At 54.6% G+C, this 17240-nt stretch overlaps 1 protein-coding gene across 5 annotated transcripts in view; it reads right to left on the reverse strand.

Moving 5' to 3' along the window:
- Positions 1-17240, reverse strand: part of RGS3 (regulator of G protein signaling 3) — a 118809-nt gene that overhangs the window by 67616 nt on the left and 33953 nt on the right. For all 5 annotated transcript variants that reach the window (XM_073876498.1, XM_025888642.2, XM_073876499.1 and 2 more), the window contains 6 exons: positions 13523-13604; positions 12597-12702; positions 11445-11796; positions 10531-10570; positions 6193-6389; positions 3724-3807 (listed from right to left, as the gene is read on the reverse strand). In XM_073876498.1, coding sequence (XP_073732599.1) covers positions 3724-3807; positions 6193-6389; positions 10531-10570; positions 11445-11796; positions 12597-12702; positions 13523-13604 — 861 coding nt within the window. The remainder of the gene's footprint in view (positions 1-3723; positions 3808-6192; positions 6390-10530; positions 10571-11444; positions 11797-12596; positions 12703-13522; positions 13605-17240) is intronic.

The following is a 17240-nucleotide window of genomic DNA, read 5'->3' on the forward strand; positions in this document are numbered from 1 at the left end:
TATTAGAAGAATAAAGTAAAGCTTTGTGGACAGAAATGCAGGCAGAAATCCGCCCACGTAGTGCCCACATTGCACTATGTAAGCCAAAGAGTGCAATGTGCAAAAATGCCTACAACATAATCCAATTTTATGAAATAAAACTGTAAATGTGTACATTTTTTAAATGTCTAAGATACCACACTCTTCATGCTGGGGAGTAGAATTTCACTTCCTATATTTCTGTTTAATTTGCATTGTATGGCAAGAGAGTCTATTAGTTTTGTGATTTAAAAATATATACATATTTTTCAAAGGACCCCTTGGCTCCTTGAGCACAGTGCAGAGAGGTTTGAAGGAAGCTGGGCCACAGGGATAATAGGGGTGTCCTTGAGCAGGAGGCTCTCAGGGGCCCTAGCTTCTCCAATGGGGACCAAACACGAGAGCTCCGGAACCGTGGGCTGGGAGGGATCCTGGCAGTGACTCTCTCCAGACCCCTTCCAAACCACAGTCCTGACCCAACAGAGCCTAAAAAAAGTCCCCATCTGTTAAGTTCTTTCTTTCTGCTCAGTGGATTCTTATTTGTAAATAATATCACTGCCTTCGTTTATAGATGGGGACCCTGCAGCTCAGAAAGGTTAAGTGACCTGTCCAAGGCCACACAGCCAGGGACATTGCCCAGGTCTGGCTGACCCCAAAGCTCCCCTAATACGGAGAGGGAGCAAGAAGCCTACAGCCGTCCTGCCCCCGAATGTGAAAGAATCCAAGCAGGGACCAAAACAGAAAAGCAAAGGAGACCCAAAGTAAAGCTAAGGGAGGGGAAGAAAATGATCTGAAAGCTGAGAAGGATCTGACGGGTTGACTCTCTGAGCAAACCTGCAGGCTTTCCCACTCAGAAGAAATCTGGCAGTCACCTCCGGACCCACAGGGAAGCTGGCCGGGGAGGGGTTAGAGGGGGGCAGTCTGTCAGGAACGTAAAATGTCCCAAAACGTCCCAGGCTCCAAGAGAGCTAGGTGGACGGCAACCGGGGAAGAACCATGCGCAAGGTGAGAAAAGCTGCCGGCCACCACTCTGGCCCCAATTCCCAGAGCTGAGAATGTGGTCTAGACAGGAAGTGATTAAGGCATGAATGAAGAATTTCCCCGAGGGTCGGGTCAGGGAAAGGACAGAGATGGCACACAGCTGGAGGCCGGGCAGAGGGGCAAGTGTGCCAGGCGGGCCCCTCTCCCGTGTCACCAGCATCCAGAAGGAGCTGCAGCGGCCCACAGAGGGGTGATGCCCATCTCCACGGCCCAGTTACCTGCTGCCTTCCACAACAGGCCATGGGAGCCGCCAGGTGTCTTACCCACACCTGCTCCAAGGATACATCTGCTTTCCCAGAGGCTCAAGGGTTTTTGCTTGGTTAGGAAAGCCTTGCAACTTGGAGGTTCACTTCTCCCCAGTAGCCCTAACTAAGCTTTCTCTAGAGATCTTGCCTAAAGGCAGACCTTGGCGTCTTAGTTAATGGTAAACTCGGTGAGTCAGTGCGTAAAGTAAAGGTGTGTCTATCTTGTGCCCCATAGTTCCCCTGTGACCTTGAGTGCAGGGCCTGGCTACATGGTTGACACTCAAGAGCTATTGTTCGAACGGGTAAGCGAAGCTCCGCCATAATGCTGATTTGATCTCAGGGCACATTACTCAAGTGTGTGACTTCTGGAGGGGGTATGATATGGGACAGCCCAGTGTGAGACTGCCTCAGCTCACAGACATTAGCCAACTGGAGCATGCTCGGAGAAGAGATGGGAAGAAGAACAAGGGGAGAACATTCCAAGAATAAAGATTTCTGTTACAGGTAAGGGAAAACTTTCGACAATTTAGCCCTCTCCAAGTAACAAAACCTATGCCTGGAGGGGCTGCCTCTGCAGATCAAAAACTGGCTGGAAAACCTTCAGCTGGAAAGTTACAGAGAAGCAGTCAGAACAGATGACTTCAGAGGGCCCAACCAATACTGCAATTCTACAAATTTATCCAAGTACCTCTTGAATTTGTTCATGTTTTTGACCTGAAGGTACCAAGATCCATGTACTGGCTTGCTAGCCTATTCCATGAAAAAGAAATATATTTACTTCGTTTTCAAATCACTTCCTTCAGTCTTCAAAAGGGATATCTTAGTTCTAAGACTCCAAAGATCCACTAAACAAAGATTTTTTGGACAGATTGTAAATATAATCAGGCTATGGCTCCAGTCTGTGCTTGCCAGTCTGTTTTTCAACAAACATGCCAGAGGCAGCGTGAGAAAGCCGTGCTGAGCCAGAGATCCAACTGCTAATGCTGGCTCTGTCCCTAATGAGCCTTGAGACCCTTGGATTCCAGTTAATCTCACTGGAGCCTCAGCTTCCTCATCTGTAGAATGGGGACAACCGGGCCTCTCATGAGGATGCTGCAGGAGCTAATTTAAGATCTACTATGTAAAATGCATGCACCGTGAGAATACACAGTAAGTGCTCGGTGTTTGAGCACCTAATGGGGAGAGGACAAACAAAAGAGCAAATTTAGGCAGATGTGTGCATTTCAGGATGGCTGTGATTTCTGCCTTCTTCTGGGTCTTGTGAATTTGTAGCCACACCTCACTTTCTGACCCTTGGCCACCTGACTTAGCTCCATCACACACTTACTCACCAAGCCCAGCTCCAAGAGACTTCTTGTTCCTAAAACTCAAACCACCCCACCAAGCTGAAGTTTTACTCTCTCAGAGGCAACTCAGAAGATATGCCAAAGTTCCTAAGAAAGCTCCTCGAGAGGAAGTCCAGAAATGTAGTGAGCAATGCTCGTGTGGTAGAAATAAGCATGCGGTCTCCCCGGGGAGAAAGAGAGAATGCTCCTTTGGAACACACGAGTTCTGGTCCCCTTGTCGAGAAAAAACAAAAGCAGCCTCCTGCTTAGCCACAATGACACAGAAGGTCCCAGAATGTTGAGGCTGAACGGGCCCTTAGAGATCAGCTAACCTCAGCTGCCTCAAAGACACACACCACCACTGGCTCAGAGGAGAACAAACCAGATCGTTCCACTACCCCCAAGCTGCCACTCAGCTCAGCCAAGCCCCACGGCCGGCCTGATCAGCAGCAAGCCCCCAGATAGGCCAGTCAGATCCCAGGGCTCCAACTTTGGTGCCAAGTAGATTTCACAGGCCCGAGCCAGCTCTGGGGATTGTGTGGGGGAGGGCAATTCCCCCAGTTAGAGATAAACAGAGGCCAGCTCCCAGGCAGAACGGCGTGATCTCCACACCCAGGCCTCTGTTGGCAGAGTGAGAGCCCAGAAGAAATCACAGACTTATTCCTCAGAAGAGGATTTGGGATTTGGGTTAATACAGACCCGGAAAACCTGAGTAACTTACGCTCCTTCAAAAATTCTCTTTGGCTAATAGCTCCAATCTTCTTACCTATGAAGTCATTCATCACAGCCAGGGTAAACTACCTCCTGCTCCTTAGAGGAAGTTGGGATAAACAATGGGATGTCTTGTGGGGCTGGGGAAACTTTCTAACCATCAAAGATGGACTAAACAGCTTTGAGAGGTGGTGAGTTCCCCATCACTGGAAATGTACAAAAACAAGATGGGTAGCCATTTTGGTAAGGAGGGGGATGGATGGGGATGGAGGTGGAAGACTTCAGGATTTTTCTACCCTGAGACTGCACAATTCTAAGACCATGAGGAAGAGAAAAGTTAGGGGCCTGGAGGACGTCGGTGAAGCCACACGTGTAAGCCTTACCTCGACAGCCTTGTTCCTCCCCTCGTACAGCCGCAGCTCCTCAGACAACAGGAGAGTCCGGGCAGGGTTACAGAGATCTAAAGGCTGAAAGCAACACGGGCAGTTCAGAGAGGCCCGGTGGAGTTGGGGTGTGGGGGGAGGCAGCTTGCCAGAGCCAGCCACAGAGAACCCTCTCGACTGACTGAAAGAAGCCTCCAGCACCACCCCGAGAGCCCCCACGCCCCCTCACACACAGGTGGAGACAGAAAGACAGAGGCTCTTGTCCTGGCCGGAACTGTCGCTGCCACCTTCCCCACTAAGCCCCCCTATAAGAGCCAGGCTCTGGCAGGAAGTCCAACCACACATTTAGGCGCTGACAGTCCTCCCCCGAACTCCCTGACTCCGCTGGGCTCCGGGGGCCCTCCCAGCCCCCACTCTCCTCCATCTGTCCCATTCCGGCCTCACAGGGAAAGTCCCTGCTGCCAGGCCCCAGATCCTGAGAGCCTCATGCCAGATTTGGTCACTTTGGTCCCTTCAGAGCCAGGCCGGTCCCTGCTCTACATGCATAACACGCTTGAGTTAAGGGACTCCTTCCCGGCAAGCAGTCCCCAGGGACCAAGTCTCACCCAAACTTCTCACCCACCCCATCATCCTCCCCCATCCCTGCTCAGGAGCCCCTGCCACCTGCCCAACCCAGAGAAAGCTCCCTAAGATGTGAATGACCCAGCAGGGCTTATCCTGGGTGAAGGCATATTTATAACATGGCTTCTAGGTACCCGACACCAAGCAAGATGCTGGACGAAAGATAACGAAGCAAATGTCCACTACGTACAACCCCCTGGATGGATCTCACGAAGAATGTGAGGTGAAAGAAGCAAGGCCCCAGAAGAGGCCAAACAAAACACGTTCTCCGGGAAAGCACACAGAGGTGATCCAAGTAGAGGGAAGCAAGGAAACCACTGTCAGGGACTCAAGCTTGTGGGTAGGCATAGCAGGGAGGAGGGTGCTGGGATCGGGAGGAAACGTTTGGCCTCTGGTGGCAGCCACGGCCCACAGCTTTATCTCAGTGGACACCCGCTTTACAACGATCGGTTCAACTGTGTATTTGTTAGGCCGTTTGGGGTTTATGTACTTTACAATTTAAACGTTATTATAACTTTCTGAAAACGAGTTTTCATTCTCTGTAAAGATTTTAAAAGGAAAGGTCATGATCCTGGAGTCCCGGGATCGAGTCCCACATCGGGCTCCCCGCTCAGCGGGGAGTCTGCTTCTCCCTCTGACCCTCGTCCCTCTCGTGCTCTCTCTCATTCTCTGTCTCTCAAATAAATTAAAAAAAAAAAAAAAAAGATTTTAAAAGGAAAATGAAAAATAACTCCTGTGGATGCCAAGAGCTTTGTGGTCCCGTCCTGAGAGAGAGAAGAGACCAAAAGAAAGGCAGGAGCCATCCCAGGAAAGGGGTGTCACCCACCAGAGGAGGTTCACGGAGAGGGAAGGTGTGGCCAGAAATTAAGCCCCTGGGACTGTGTCTCCTCTAGGTTGCTGATGAGAGGACCAACTAACACAGTCTTTCTGGAAAGCCATTTGTCAATATATATAAAGAGCCTTTGACATGTTTATGACCCATGACACTGTCATGTCACTTCCAGGCCTCTCTCCCAAGGTAAATAATCAAAGGGGCAATTCGTGCACAAGGATTTTCATCACAGAGTTGTTTGCAATAGCAAAGGAAGGAGACAGAAGTCTATCTGAACAGAGAGCTAGTTAAATAAATACATGTCCGTGAGCCAGAGTAGTGTGCAGCCGCTACAGATCAAAGGCTCGGAGAGTATTTAGTGTACGCGGGGGACGTTCCTGCCGCAACTTTCATTTAAAAAAGGCAAAAGGATAGAAAATGTACACGAGGAGGCTGTTCGGTTTTCCTTCTGAAGTGCATACATGCACACAGAAAAGACACCTATGTGTTCATGCTAATGGCGTCTGGGGGGGTGGGGGGAAGCCATGGCGGTTTGGAAATGGAGAGGAAGAGAAGGGAGAAGCAGAGGGGGATGGAAATGAGTCTCAGGCCGCCAGCTAATACTGGCCAGACACGTTTGCTAAGACCGAGGAGACCAGACAAGACGCCAGACTTCAAGGCTCTTCCTCGGTCATTTCCAAACAACAAACCACTGGATCAGGCAGGAAGCAGAAGCCTCAGCAAGCAGGCCCCACGGCAATGCCAACTAGGACCTGTAGTGAGCCTGCCCTGTCCCCAGAGAAAGGGAAAACTGGGAGAGGGGGCAGGGAGAGGAGCCCCTCTTTGCTCGGCTTCCCTGCCCCTACTCTCCTGCTCCTCCGCTGGAAACCTCTGCTCCCTCAGTATAACCCCCAGAAGCCCGAGCACCTGAAGTCATTTCTTTCCCCAAAGGGAACCCTTCTGGAATGATCCTGGGGTGAAGGACCTTCCTCTCTCTCATCTCACGAGGGAGCCCTTGGGGCCAACCATAAGCTCACCTGAACGAAGACCGGGAACACCAGGACCTTGGGGGCCAGGGTGACGTAGGTGCCATAGCTCGAGTGTGGGGTGTGCGGCCTCATGACTGGGCAGTTCTGGTAGTTGCCGTGGCCCTTCATGGTCTGCACTGTCTTCATCAGCCGGGACTTCTTCCCCAGGCCTGTGTAGGACTTCCCTTTACTGGGACTACCTGATTCTGGGGAACAGAAATGGGGCACCATGAGGCATTTCCATGCAAAGGCGTCCCCTCTGCAGAAAGAGAGTACACAGACACAGCCAGCCCATCACCACGTACTGAGTGTATGCTACAGGCCAGGCCCTATGCAAGCTACTGAACACAGAGGGAGGCCTCAGAAGGGTCTCAGGCCACAGGGAAATCCCTCACATTCTAGTGGGAATTACTGACCCATAAAGAAGTGACTCTGGGACTTGGATGGAGCCAGGAACCACCAAGTAGCATGGAGGCAGCAGTCCCCGTCTCGTGTCTGGTGCCCGAGTCAGACCTATCAGTTTGGCCTTGTGCTTTTCAAAATCAGGAAATCTCTCTCATATTTGAGAAATCAGAAGATCTGACCTCACTGGACCCACAGTCCCACATAGAACAATCAGTCGGTTGGACGGCCCTGGGTGTCAGACACGCCGCCACCAGCCCCACAGCTCCCTCTGCGTGCCCCGTGTAGCTCACCTGTTCCCTCGCCTCCCAGATCCCACGGACAGAGGGACTGGAGATCCAGTGGTAGCGGAGACAGAGGGCTTTCCTATGCTGTATCGGAGCCTGCCCTCTATTAGCCACAGGGCGGCCTGGCTCACTTACATCAGTCTAAAATAAGGAGTGGCACCCGCTGGCCCAGTTCTCAGGAAAGAACATGATGAGCTCTGAGGCCGTATGGCTGTGCCCAGTCCCCACTCCTCTGCGTACTAGCTTGGTGACCTTCAGCCATTCACTTCCCCCGCTTAGAGTCTTGGTTTCCTCAACTGCAGTAACAGTACCAAGCTCATTGGGTTGCTGTGAGGATTCAGTGAGATGCTCAAGGAAAGCCCTAGAACAACGCCTGGGATCTGGTACGTGCACAACAAAGGTTAGCTGCTAAATTAATGTGGCTTTTGTTGTTGTGGTCCTCTACTCGGAAAAGCAAGTTAATCAGGTGCCCCACAGACTCTGAAAATCCTAGGCTTCACTGAAGCCAGAAAGGTACTCTGGTCGGCCACCAACGCACACTATTCTAATCAGAAAAAGGACAGAGAGAGAGAGAAACACTTCAGGGAAGAGAGCAGAAGGCTGCATGGCTGGGGTTCTTCTTTAAGGGGATGCTGCTGGACACAAACCCCATGCTGAACAAGAGATAGCATGCAGGTTTTTATCGGGTCCTGTCCACTGGGCAGAGGAGCAAGACACAGAGTAGCTAAAAAGTCAGGGATTCCTGGGTGCGAGCAGGTAGGGAGCCAAGTGCATCGCATTCAGGCTCCATAAATAACTGGGCCGCCTCCGGGGGGGGAGACTCTTGCTGCTAGATGGGCAACTGACCCCGATGCCTGGCCTACGTCCCAGGACCCAGGCATCCTTCCACCACCCCCCAAGGCCTGGCAGCCAGGGGGTGAACAGGTGGTCCGAGTCCAGCTACCTGGGGGGAAGCTCCCCACCCACGCGAGGTCCCTGGCCGCAGAGGAAAAACTCAGCTCAGAAGATTTCACACTCACTTCCTCTGCCCACCACATGCCCCTTCTCACCAAGCGAGGTGAGAAAAACAAGTCAGATCCCCATCACAAGTGACCACGGATCACAGCCGTATCTTAGGGCAGGACTCAAACCATAATAACTTAAACCACTTCCTTCCTCTTCAAGGAGTGGCTTAGAGAAGAGTAGAAAGAATGTGAGCCCAGGGCCTGGGGGAGGGAGTGGGGACCGGGGAGGACGGATGCATGGAAGCAGTTCCACAGCCCCTCCTCTGATCTGGCCCCTGACCTTAGGCCCAGAGGGGGGTGTGTGCTGCCAGGCCTTCTCCTCTTTGCTGAAAGAACCCATCCTGTGTCTCCAGACCTGACCTGGATTTGAGATGACAAGACACTTGAGCACTGGGTGACCTGCCCAAGGACACTCAATCAGTATAGGGTATAAAGCAAGATGGACCCAACCTATGCAGCGGTCACGCCTGAGAGCCCCATCTCCTCCACAAACCCCTGGATAACTTGTGGCAAGTGGGCATGGCTCTCCAAAACGGATTTTCTGAAGTATCTTTTTTTAAAACCAGCCCGGGTTGCAACCCAGCTACTGAGCTCTCTGAAGTCAAACTCGACTTCCCACCTGCCACCTCTTAACATCCTCTGGTCCAAACCCCCACATCACCTGCTCCACTGACCAAACACAGTAATTACTCAGCTTTGCTCTGGCTTCCAAGGCGAGCCCTGGCAGCCAGCCAGCTCTGGCACTGGAGAATCGGAGGCTTGGCCCCTTCGCAGGGCAGGGGACAATGCTGAGGGCACCAGCGGCCCCAGGGAACATGTCAGCTTACAAGCAGCAAGCGCCCTAGGCCTCAGAAGGGCACCAGACACCGTTCAACTCTGGCTGGCTCAACCCCCGCCCCCCACAAAAGGAGGCCAGGTGGCCCAGCCAGAGGAGGAGGCAGAAGTCAGCACCGTGGTGACCGCGCCGGGCCTCTGGAGAACCCTGAGTGTGTTTAAGGGAAGGTTCAGTCCCACCCCTTCCTCTGGACGGGGAGCTGTGAAGACTTGATTGCTGATAAAGAGCCAAGATATCCTTGCATACCAAAAACAGCCATTACCATGAAGAATAAATGAAGGAAGGTCAAGTTCTTAATCCAATGCCTTCAAAAAGCTACCACTGTTGTTAACACTATCACATCTCCTTATTTGTCCCTCTCTCTCCACCGCCTAGATGACTGTGTCCTTGGTTCACTCAATACTGTATTCTCAGAGGGGAATCAAAACGTGGATCCAGGATGGGAAGACTCCGAGAGGCACGTGTCAGGCCAAGAAGGACTCAATCCCACATCACTGGCCCACCAGAGGCAACATGCTCTCCAGCTCCTGTGCTCTGTGACCAGCCTTCAAACCCCAACAGCAACCAGCCAGGTCATTCTCCTTTACTTGGTCACTTGGCTGAAATTCTACTGAGTACCTGCTGTCTGCCACACCCCAGGTCCAGCACCGGATCCTCAGAGATGAGCCGGCCGAGGCCCTGCCTTAATGAAGTCACCATTTAGCAGTGACACCCCACTCTAACCTAATGCGCTGACTAAAAGCTTTTTAAGAACTCAGTGTTGAATAACTACCAACTCCTCTCCAGAAGGAACACAGATGCATTTCCAACAGACCAGGCTCATCCATCCAAATGGTCTACCCTAGAGAGAATGAAGATGCCTTCCATCAGCAGCTCTGAGCCTGATGGGAGCCCTTCCCCCACCCCCACCCCCCCGCCCAAAGGCACAGGCATTCTTCCAAGTACCCGCTATAAGCCAGCATCGACTTCACACTATGGATGGGGAGGGCAGCAAGGAAGTGAGTCTGCAAGCGGCTGGGAAAAGGCCCCTCTCAAGGAAGGAAGTCACCAGGCACTAGAGAAAGGGCTCGAGCATAGGACCACCAGGCAAGGCTGGTCCCCACCTTCCAGATACCAGCCGGACTTGAGTTGGCTGGACCCCGGCAGGCACATGGAGGGCCTTCCAGAATGCCCTACCAGCTCCAGCACCAAGACCGGTATCTCAGGCATCCTGAGAGGGCCCTGGTTTTGAGCTCAGCTTCTCTCCTTGGCTCTTAAAACACAGGGCCAGGATTCAAAGGCCAAAGGAGAAGAACCGGTACAGAGACACCCTTGCCGTTCAAGGACAGCCACCTTCTGTGAAGCCTCCCTCCATGGGTACACTCCCTACTCACAGTCAGTCTCTCCTTTACCCCTCCCGACAACTCTCTAAGGTGGGAACTGTCAACCCCAGTTTATAGATGAAGAAACTGGACTCCCTGAGGCTCAGCGAGGGGACGTGGATTGTTCACAATCATGCAACTCCGAGTTGAGCCCTCCATGACCCTGTTTTGAGCAGGCCCGACCAGGTGGCTTATGGCACCTAACATGTATCGGTTGCTCAGTAAAATGGAATGAGTACCAATCGAATGCCGGAATCCTGACCACCACCTCCTAGACTGCGGTGGGAAGACCGCTTCTTCCTTCTCAGTTCAGGCTCCAAGGAGGAAAGATACTGGTTCAGGGAGGGAGAACAGGTAGGGAGGAGTAAGAGAGTCCGTGTCAATGTGCGGGGAATCCGGACGGCTGACCTCACACCTCTCGGGGGCTTGGAGGGCACAGCAGCGGAGGACAGACCTACCTTCGGGGATGGCATCCTCCTGGTACACAGGCCGCAGCAGCTGCCAAAGAAGACAGAAGAATCACCTCAGCCCCAGGAACGGGGAGGCCCAACTAGGCGGGCTGCTCACTCGCAGCCTAGCCATAGGAAGGGAGCACCTCAGGGCCCAAGACCCAGCAGCCCCAGCTAAGGAGCAGAGGGCGGTGCTTGGAGGGATTACAGATTCCAGAATCCTCTAGAATGTTAAGAGTTGGACAGAGCCTTAACGTTCATCCAGTGTAACCCCTTGGCCGCGTCCCCAGCTTTCTTGACGGTGGCTTGTTCCAAAGTGCGTTCCAGGCAACGGGGGCGCCGTGGGTCACTACCAGGCCCACCACAAAGGGTGTGCCATCAGGGGAATTGGGGAAATGCTGGGTGAAACCATCCTCCCCCGCAAGATACCCCCAGAGCCTCGAGTAGGCTACTGTGCACTGGGAATCTCCCAGAACAGGAGGAGAGTTTGGGGTATTTCTCAAGCTTATTTGACCTCGGGACACTTTTCCCCCAGAGTGTCCCATGGGACCAACGTTTTGGTGTGCATACCCCTCGGCCCACCGTGCCATCCGGCGGTGTCTGGGTTCCCACCCGTGACAGGGGGAACAGCCCTCTCACCACAGCCCACTCCCCCCTGTAGAAAGAGCAGAGCCTGGCAGAAGTTCTTCCTTCTTTTGAGGTGAAATCTTCCTCCCTGTGACATCCCGCGGGCCTGGATCTGTGCCCTGGGCTGCAGAGACCCATCTGCTCTCTCTCCCCAGAGCAGCCGTTTCTGGCGGGAAGCTAACACATACCCCGCCTCCTCCCTGAACACTTCCAGCCCCTTGCAGGCTCCTCCCTACACCTATGGTGTGAGGCCAGGGGCCCATACCCTCCGCCTCCCCCCACCCGGCTGTCCGTACCTGGCTCCCAGGGTTCAGTGGGGCCAGGATGATGTAGTTGGGGTCAGTGGAGGCGGTGGCGCGGGACAGCGCGGGCAGGGTATGCTGGCCCCCGCGCTTGGCCACCTCTGTGTAGCGCTCCCAGCCCCCGAGGAGCAGCCCGTCAGAGCTGTCGCACACCAAGTGGCAGCTGTGGCGCTGTTCAGGCCGCGCCTGGGCCCCGTGGGTGCAGCTCTTCTCCCGCTTATTGGGGGGGGACTGGAGGTCGTGCGTCGATTTGCAGGAGGCCCGCCGCAGGACCCCGCCGTCTGGCCCTGGCTTGACCTGGGGGACCATGCGCCACACGAGCAGGGTGATCTCACTGGGGCAGTTCCTACGGTTGGGGGGGTGGGGGGGGCGGGGGTGACACAAAGAAGTTGAGTTTGGGGAAAGTCAGCCAGGGCAGGGGCCTACGGGGCAGAGAAGAAGGGTGGGGGAGGGGAGAGAAGCCCCCAGTGGTTGGGCAGGAAGGGAGGTAAGGGGCCATCTCAAGCTGAGACAGCAAAAGTATCCCTTAGATCAGTCAACTCTAGCTGACTGGCAGTGGCTGAGAAGGACCCTGAGGCCAAGGCCAGGTTAAGCAAGAGTACCACACTCAACTAGTGATGTCGGCCATGGGCAGAGTCTAAGCAAGGAGGAGCGAGCAAGCCACCTCCGTGCAACCCCGCGTCCAGTCACTCTAGAAGTATACCTAAAATGGTCATGAGAGTTTCACCCCAGTGGGCCAAAACTTAGGGGACCCAAACATTCTAAAGAATAATTTTTCAAGTATGCACTTGAAACATTTGCAACATCTACACATCCTTTAAAAACAACGGGCTTAGCGCTGAAGTCACAGAAATAATGAGCTGGAGTAGAAAGGGCCGCCCTGGAGCCTCGACAGGAACCGCAGGGTCTGTTTGAGAGCATCTTGGCCGCTGTTTGCTCCGGGATCCAAAATTGCTCTGAGCCTGAACCTTCCATTTGCAGGCCAAGACACTGAGTCCCTGAGGAGCAGAGTGAATTGCTCACAGCTGCGCCGAGGAAGGAATGGTGAGGCCTTGTGCCCAAGGCGGGGGGCTGAGGGCTGGGGGGAGGTGTGCCATTAGCCTGAGGCCCAAAGCCTCCCCGCCCCCCCGCCGCTGCCCCGGTCACCGGATCTCATGCGCCAGCTCCACGCATTTCCAGTGCTCCACAGGCCTCTCGTTCAGCTGCAGCACCGTGTCCAGCTGCTGCAGCCCTGCCCGCTCGGCCGGACCTCCTGCAGGGACAGAGAAAAGCCACCCAAGGGCTCCCGTGAAGCTCATGACACTGTCCAAGGGCCCAGAGTCATGGCTTCCACGGTGACCTCAACAAGGGGCACACTGCCCCTCTGGTCCCTCATCTGCGAAATGTGGGGCCGACCTTGGTGGCTCTCAGGAGCCTTGAAGGGAGGCACCCCTTCACCTTCAGCTCCTCTGCCTGCTCACTCTTCAGCTGTCCGTCCTTCCAGCCAGGTCCCACCTCACTCTCCCCAGGGCCTCCCACCCCCTAGAGAATCCTTCCTTGTTGCCAGGCTCACACACTTCATTCATTCCTTCAACACCGTTCATTGAGCGCCAGTCCTGTGCCCGTCCCCATGCAGGCACAGGGGGCAGGGGGATGGGGAAACATCCAGATCACCAAGCCCTGGCTTCTCCTCCACGATAAGGAGAAGTCTTTGTGAAAAATAGGGAGGGGAATGCCTATTTTTAAGTGCTAATCAGGCTTGGAATAGAATAAAATACCCATTCCCAATGAAGTACATAAATGACTCTCATTTTCCCATGCAACCCTGAGTGAAAATGTAGGTTTAGTTCCTGTTAACGTGATTGGGAAACAAAATAGAAAAAAAAATCTATTTTCATTTTGATAAAAACAAAAAAAAATTGTGGATATATTTTCATACACCTCCGTTTCATCTGTGGTCATTTAAAAATATTATTCTTTTGTTTTGAAAAACCAGGACACTGCTCCAGTTTGGGGCTCCCCTTCCAGACCCCACATGAAGCCAGGCACATGGCAGGCAAGCGGGGCTGGCATCCGCCGAGACGCTCACTTACCAGAATCCACAGCCTGGACTCGAACCGGAGAGTCACAGCAGATGGTGAAGCCGAAGCCGTCCTTCCCCCTCGGGATGGTGATCTAGGACAGAGCCCTGCGCCATTACTCCCAGAAGCCACAAGGCAGCTGCCTCTGCTCCAGGGTCGGGAAGCCCCCAGGCCCTGCCCCAGAGCCATCCTCCTCTCCAAGAGAGCTGGAGCCAAGGAGACTGGCCAGCCCTTGCTGTCCCTATCTTGGCTCAGGCATCTTAAGCACTGGGTTGTGGGCCAAGCAGGAAGGCTGGGAGCTCAGGAGGTAAATCCAGGCTGATGCAGAAGGGCCCAGCACGGACAGAGCCTTGGAAGGGCAAACCTTGTCTTCCTCAGACCCCGCAGACACATGGTCCAGTCCAAAGAGCCCCCTGGACCGGCCCGCCTCCACCTTGCCTGTGATCCACTGACTCTCGGTCTCTTCCTACTTCCTCCCAGGGGTTCACAGAGCATCGGCCCAGGGCTGGCCCTATGCTGCGGGCCCACAGACAAAACCCACCTGGGTGCTGCCTTCCCAGAGCACAGGGGAGGGAAGACAGGGACGCACATAAAACCTGAGGACGAGGGCCAGGGAACAAGTGCTGGGTTCTCAGGGCAGTCCATCGCTGGGGCCGCAAGGCATCCAGTGAGGACTCCCAGGGCAGAGGGCACATAAGGGCACAGACAGGCCTTCTGGCGAAACCTGAACTAGCCACTGACCTTGCAGTGCCTGCTGCATGGCAGATCCACAGCCCTACTTCCAGAAGTTCCCTGAAAGGGCCCTGCCACCTGGATCTCTTTTCAAAGCAACATACAATTATCAAGCTCCTACTGCATGCATGCCAGGTTCTGCTGAGGTATGGAGGCATGAGGTCTTGATCTCTGGCTCCTAGAGGGCCACAAGAATCTGCAGATCTCTCCAAAGCAAAGGAGCCCGGTACTAGAGTGCCCCGGAGCGAAGTGCAAGAACTGAGTTGGGAACAGTTCTTTGTGTTTGACTTTGGATGGCAGGCTGGGTGCACGGCTGGAACTGAGCAAGTGCTTCGTGAGGACAGCCCAGCACCGTCCCATCAGCAGCAGGAAACTGTTAGGGTACAGTGCCGTCTGCTGGCTCAGTTCAGTTCAGCCTTGCTACGTGGCCCCTCTGTGTACTGCCAATTCGGCTGTGGGTGGGGTAGAGGAGGCCCAGACCCCGCCTGCCCAAGGAAAGACTCCAGGCTGCTCAGAGCAGGTGTGTGAAAATGACAGGCCTAAGGGAGGAAAAGTCAGAAGAAGGGTTCACTGGGGTCCCAAGAGAGTCCCTAGGAGAAGTGGACACAGAGTGGGCCCCGGTGAGGCACGAGGGAGGGTATCCCAGGCAGGTTGAGGAAGAAGCCAGCTCAGCAAGCTGGAAAAGGTCAAGGGCCAGAGGCCTTGTCAGGAGACTCCTGTCTCCTTCCTTTAAGGGCTGTCTCTTCAAGGCTGGGTGCCTGGCGTTCACCTACCAGCTGTCCCAGAGGCCAGGTGTGAGGAAGGGGAGGGTCGGGGGACCCAGGGTGACCAAGGCCCTTGGAGGCTGTCGGGGAGGCCCCTGAGGCTCTGCTTCCCACCAGCCCTGGGCCTGGATTCAAAGCGAGTTTGTAAAACAGGAAATCTGACAGACAAGGGGAAGGGGGAGGGGGCAGGAAAATACCCTGTTCCCATAAGAATTCTGGGAAAACACGCAGCTAAGACAGGAAGAGAAAAAAAAAATGGAAAGAAAGAAAGAAAAACAAACTGTGGAGTGAGTGTGGAAAGCCCAGGCTGAGACTGAGGGAAGCCGTCAGGAGCCCGGTCCACTCTGTGCGACCAGTGAGGACTTCACGGGGCCTCTCGACCCACCCTCAGCCCAGGCAGAAGGTGGGATTCCAGAGGCTTTCTAGACCTTTCTAGACCCTGTCCTACCCCAGCAAGGGCCACAGCCCCCCTGCCTGGGGTGCCGGCTCTGCAAACAGGCCCTAGTGTCCACAGGCTCAGGGCTAGCAGTTTGGGGACTGGCCCCCAGAGTTGAATCTGGAGAGAAGAAATGTACTCCCGCAAAACAGCCTCCCCCTCCCACACCCTGGTCCCCTCGTCCAGGCGGGACTGTGGGCCCAAGCCCCTTCTGCCTTCCGAGGCACCAGCCTCAGTAAGAAGAACGAGGCTAGACAACAGTCCAAGCCAGCTGGGGGCCGGGAAGGAAGGGAAGAAGAAAGGGTGCCAGGAAGCAAGCTCCCCTCCTGGCTCCGTGTGAGGGCTGGGACTGCATAAAGGAAGCAGAATTACGCTCTGTCCATCACTAGCACTCACTGCGTTGAGAGGAGAGTGCCCAAAGAACTGGATCATCGCTGCCACCCTGAGGGGAGGGGAATGCAGAACTGGTTTTAATATGCCCATTTCACAGAGAAGGAAGCGGAGGCCTAAAGAGAGAAAGTGGCAGCCCCCAGCTCTCAGCCCTCCTCCATGACCCGGGGCATCAGGGTTAGGAGGTAAGGGCAGCAGCCCAGCCCAGACTCTGAGACCTCGGCAGCCCCTGGCAGAGGCTGTCCCTCCTGGGGGTGGTCCCTGCTCTTTCCTGTCCAAGGCAGGGACTGTCACTGCTCCCAGATCTCGCCCAGGCCAGCATCTCACCTCTGCCCTCCTGCCTGCTTTCTGCTCCTCTGTCATGCCTAGGCTTCCATCCCCATCCCTAACTGCACATGTCCTATATGTACATCCCAGGCCTCGCAGCAGGCACTTTGTACACAGCGTCCCGTGTCCCTCAGAGCACCATCACTGGACATTACCATCCCTACTCCACTGACGAGGGTACTGAGGCTCGGAGAGGTCTAGCGACATGCTCAAATCCCACAGTCAAGAAGGGCAAAAAGCTGGTGCTCAAAACCCTGGGCTGGTTCCTAGCATAGGATCTGTCTTGAACTTCAGCCCCAAGCCCCGCCCGCACTCATGCCCGTCTCAGCTGTGACAGCCTGCGTGCCTGTCTTCGGGCCCACGGGCCCAAGGTGACCCAACACTTCACCTCCTAAACAGTGCCCTCCGCCCCACCGCCCTACACCCGGCTGCTGGTGTCATGGGAGCTGTTCTGCTGGGCTCCAGGAGGGCCGGGAGGACAGGAGGGGCCCTGAGAGCTGGGGAGGACGTCAGGGAGGACAAGTGGTCCCAGGGGCCCAGGGTCCAACGGCGGCCAGCCAAGGTGCAGGAGGCCACTCTGGGCATCTCCCTAGGACCTAAGGCTACCCGTCTGCAGGAGTCAAGACCCACCTTTCCGTCTGGCCATTACAATACACAGAGGGGCTTCCTCATACTTTTAAAATCAGAACCATTCCTGAGCTCCCATCAGCTTGGACAGTCCCCAAATCTGGACATCCCTTGCCTTTACCCTCCCTGACCCCCTTCCTTGTTTATAAGAAAAAGTGCCCAACACAGTTTCAGAAAAGCCTTGAGGCCACAGGGATCATCACTCCTACCCTGCCCCACATCCCAGAACTGGAGGCTGAGAGCCAGTGCCCTCTCTGTGAGGACGGGCTCTGGAGCCACCTCAAGGCATGGCAGCTACCAGGGAGGAAATCATGTGTACACACATATACACGGAAACATCCCATCTCACAAAGAAGTGCACGCCAACACATGTGAACACACAGAATCACACACACACAGTGCAGGACAAGGCATTCCTGTCCCATCAGAAGTAGGGAAAGTTCGTGAAAGTATA

Source organism: Callorhinus ursinus, unplaced genomic scaffold (genome assembly GCF_003265705.2).
Source record: "Callorhinus ursinus isolate GAN/ISIS: 27379988/994484 unplaced genomic scaffold, GSC_fseal_2.0 scaffold24, whole genome shotgun sequence".
Taxonomy (NCBI): domain Eukaryota; kingdom Metazoa; phylum Chordata; class Mammalia; order Carnivora; family Otariidae; genus Callorhinus; species Callorhinus ursinus.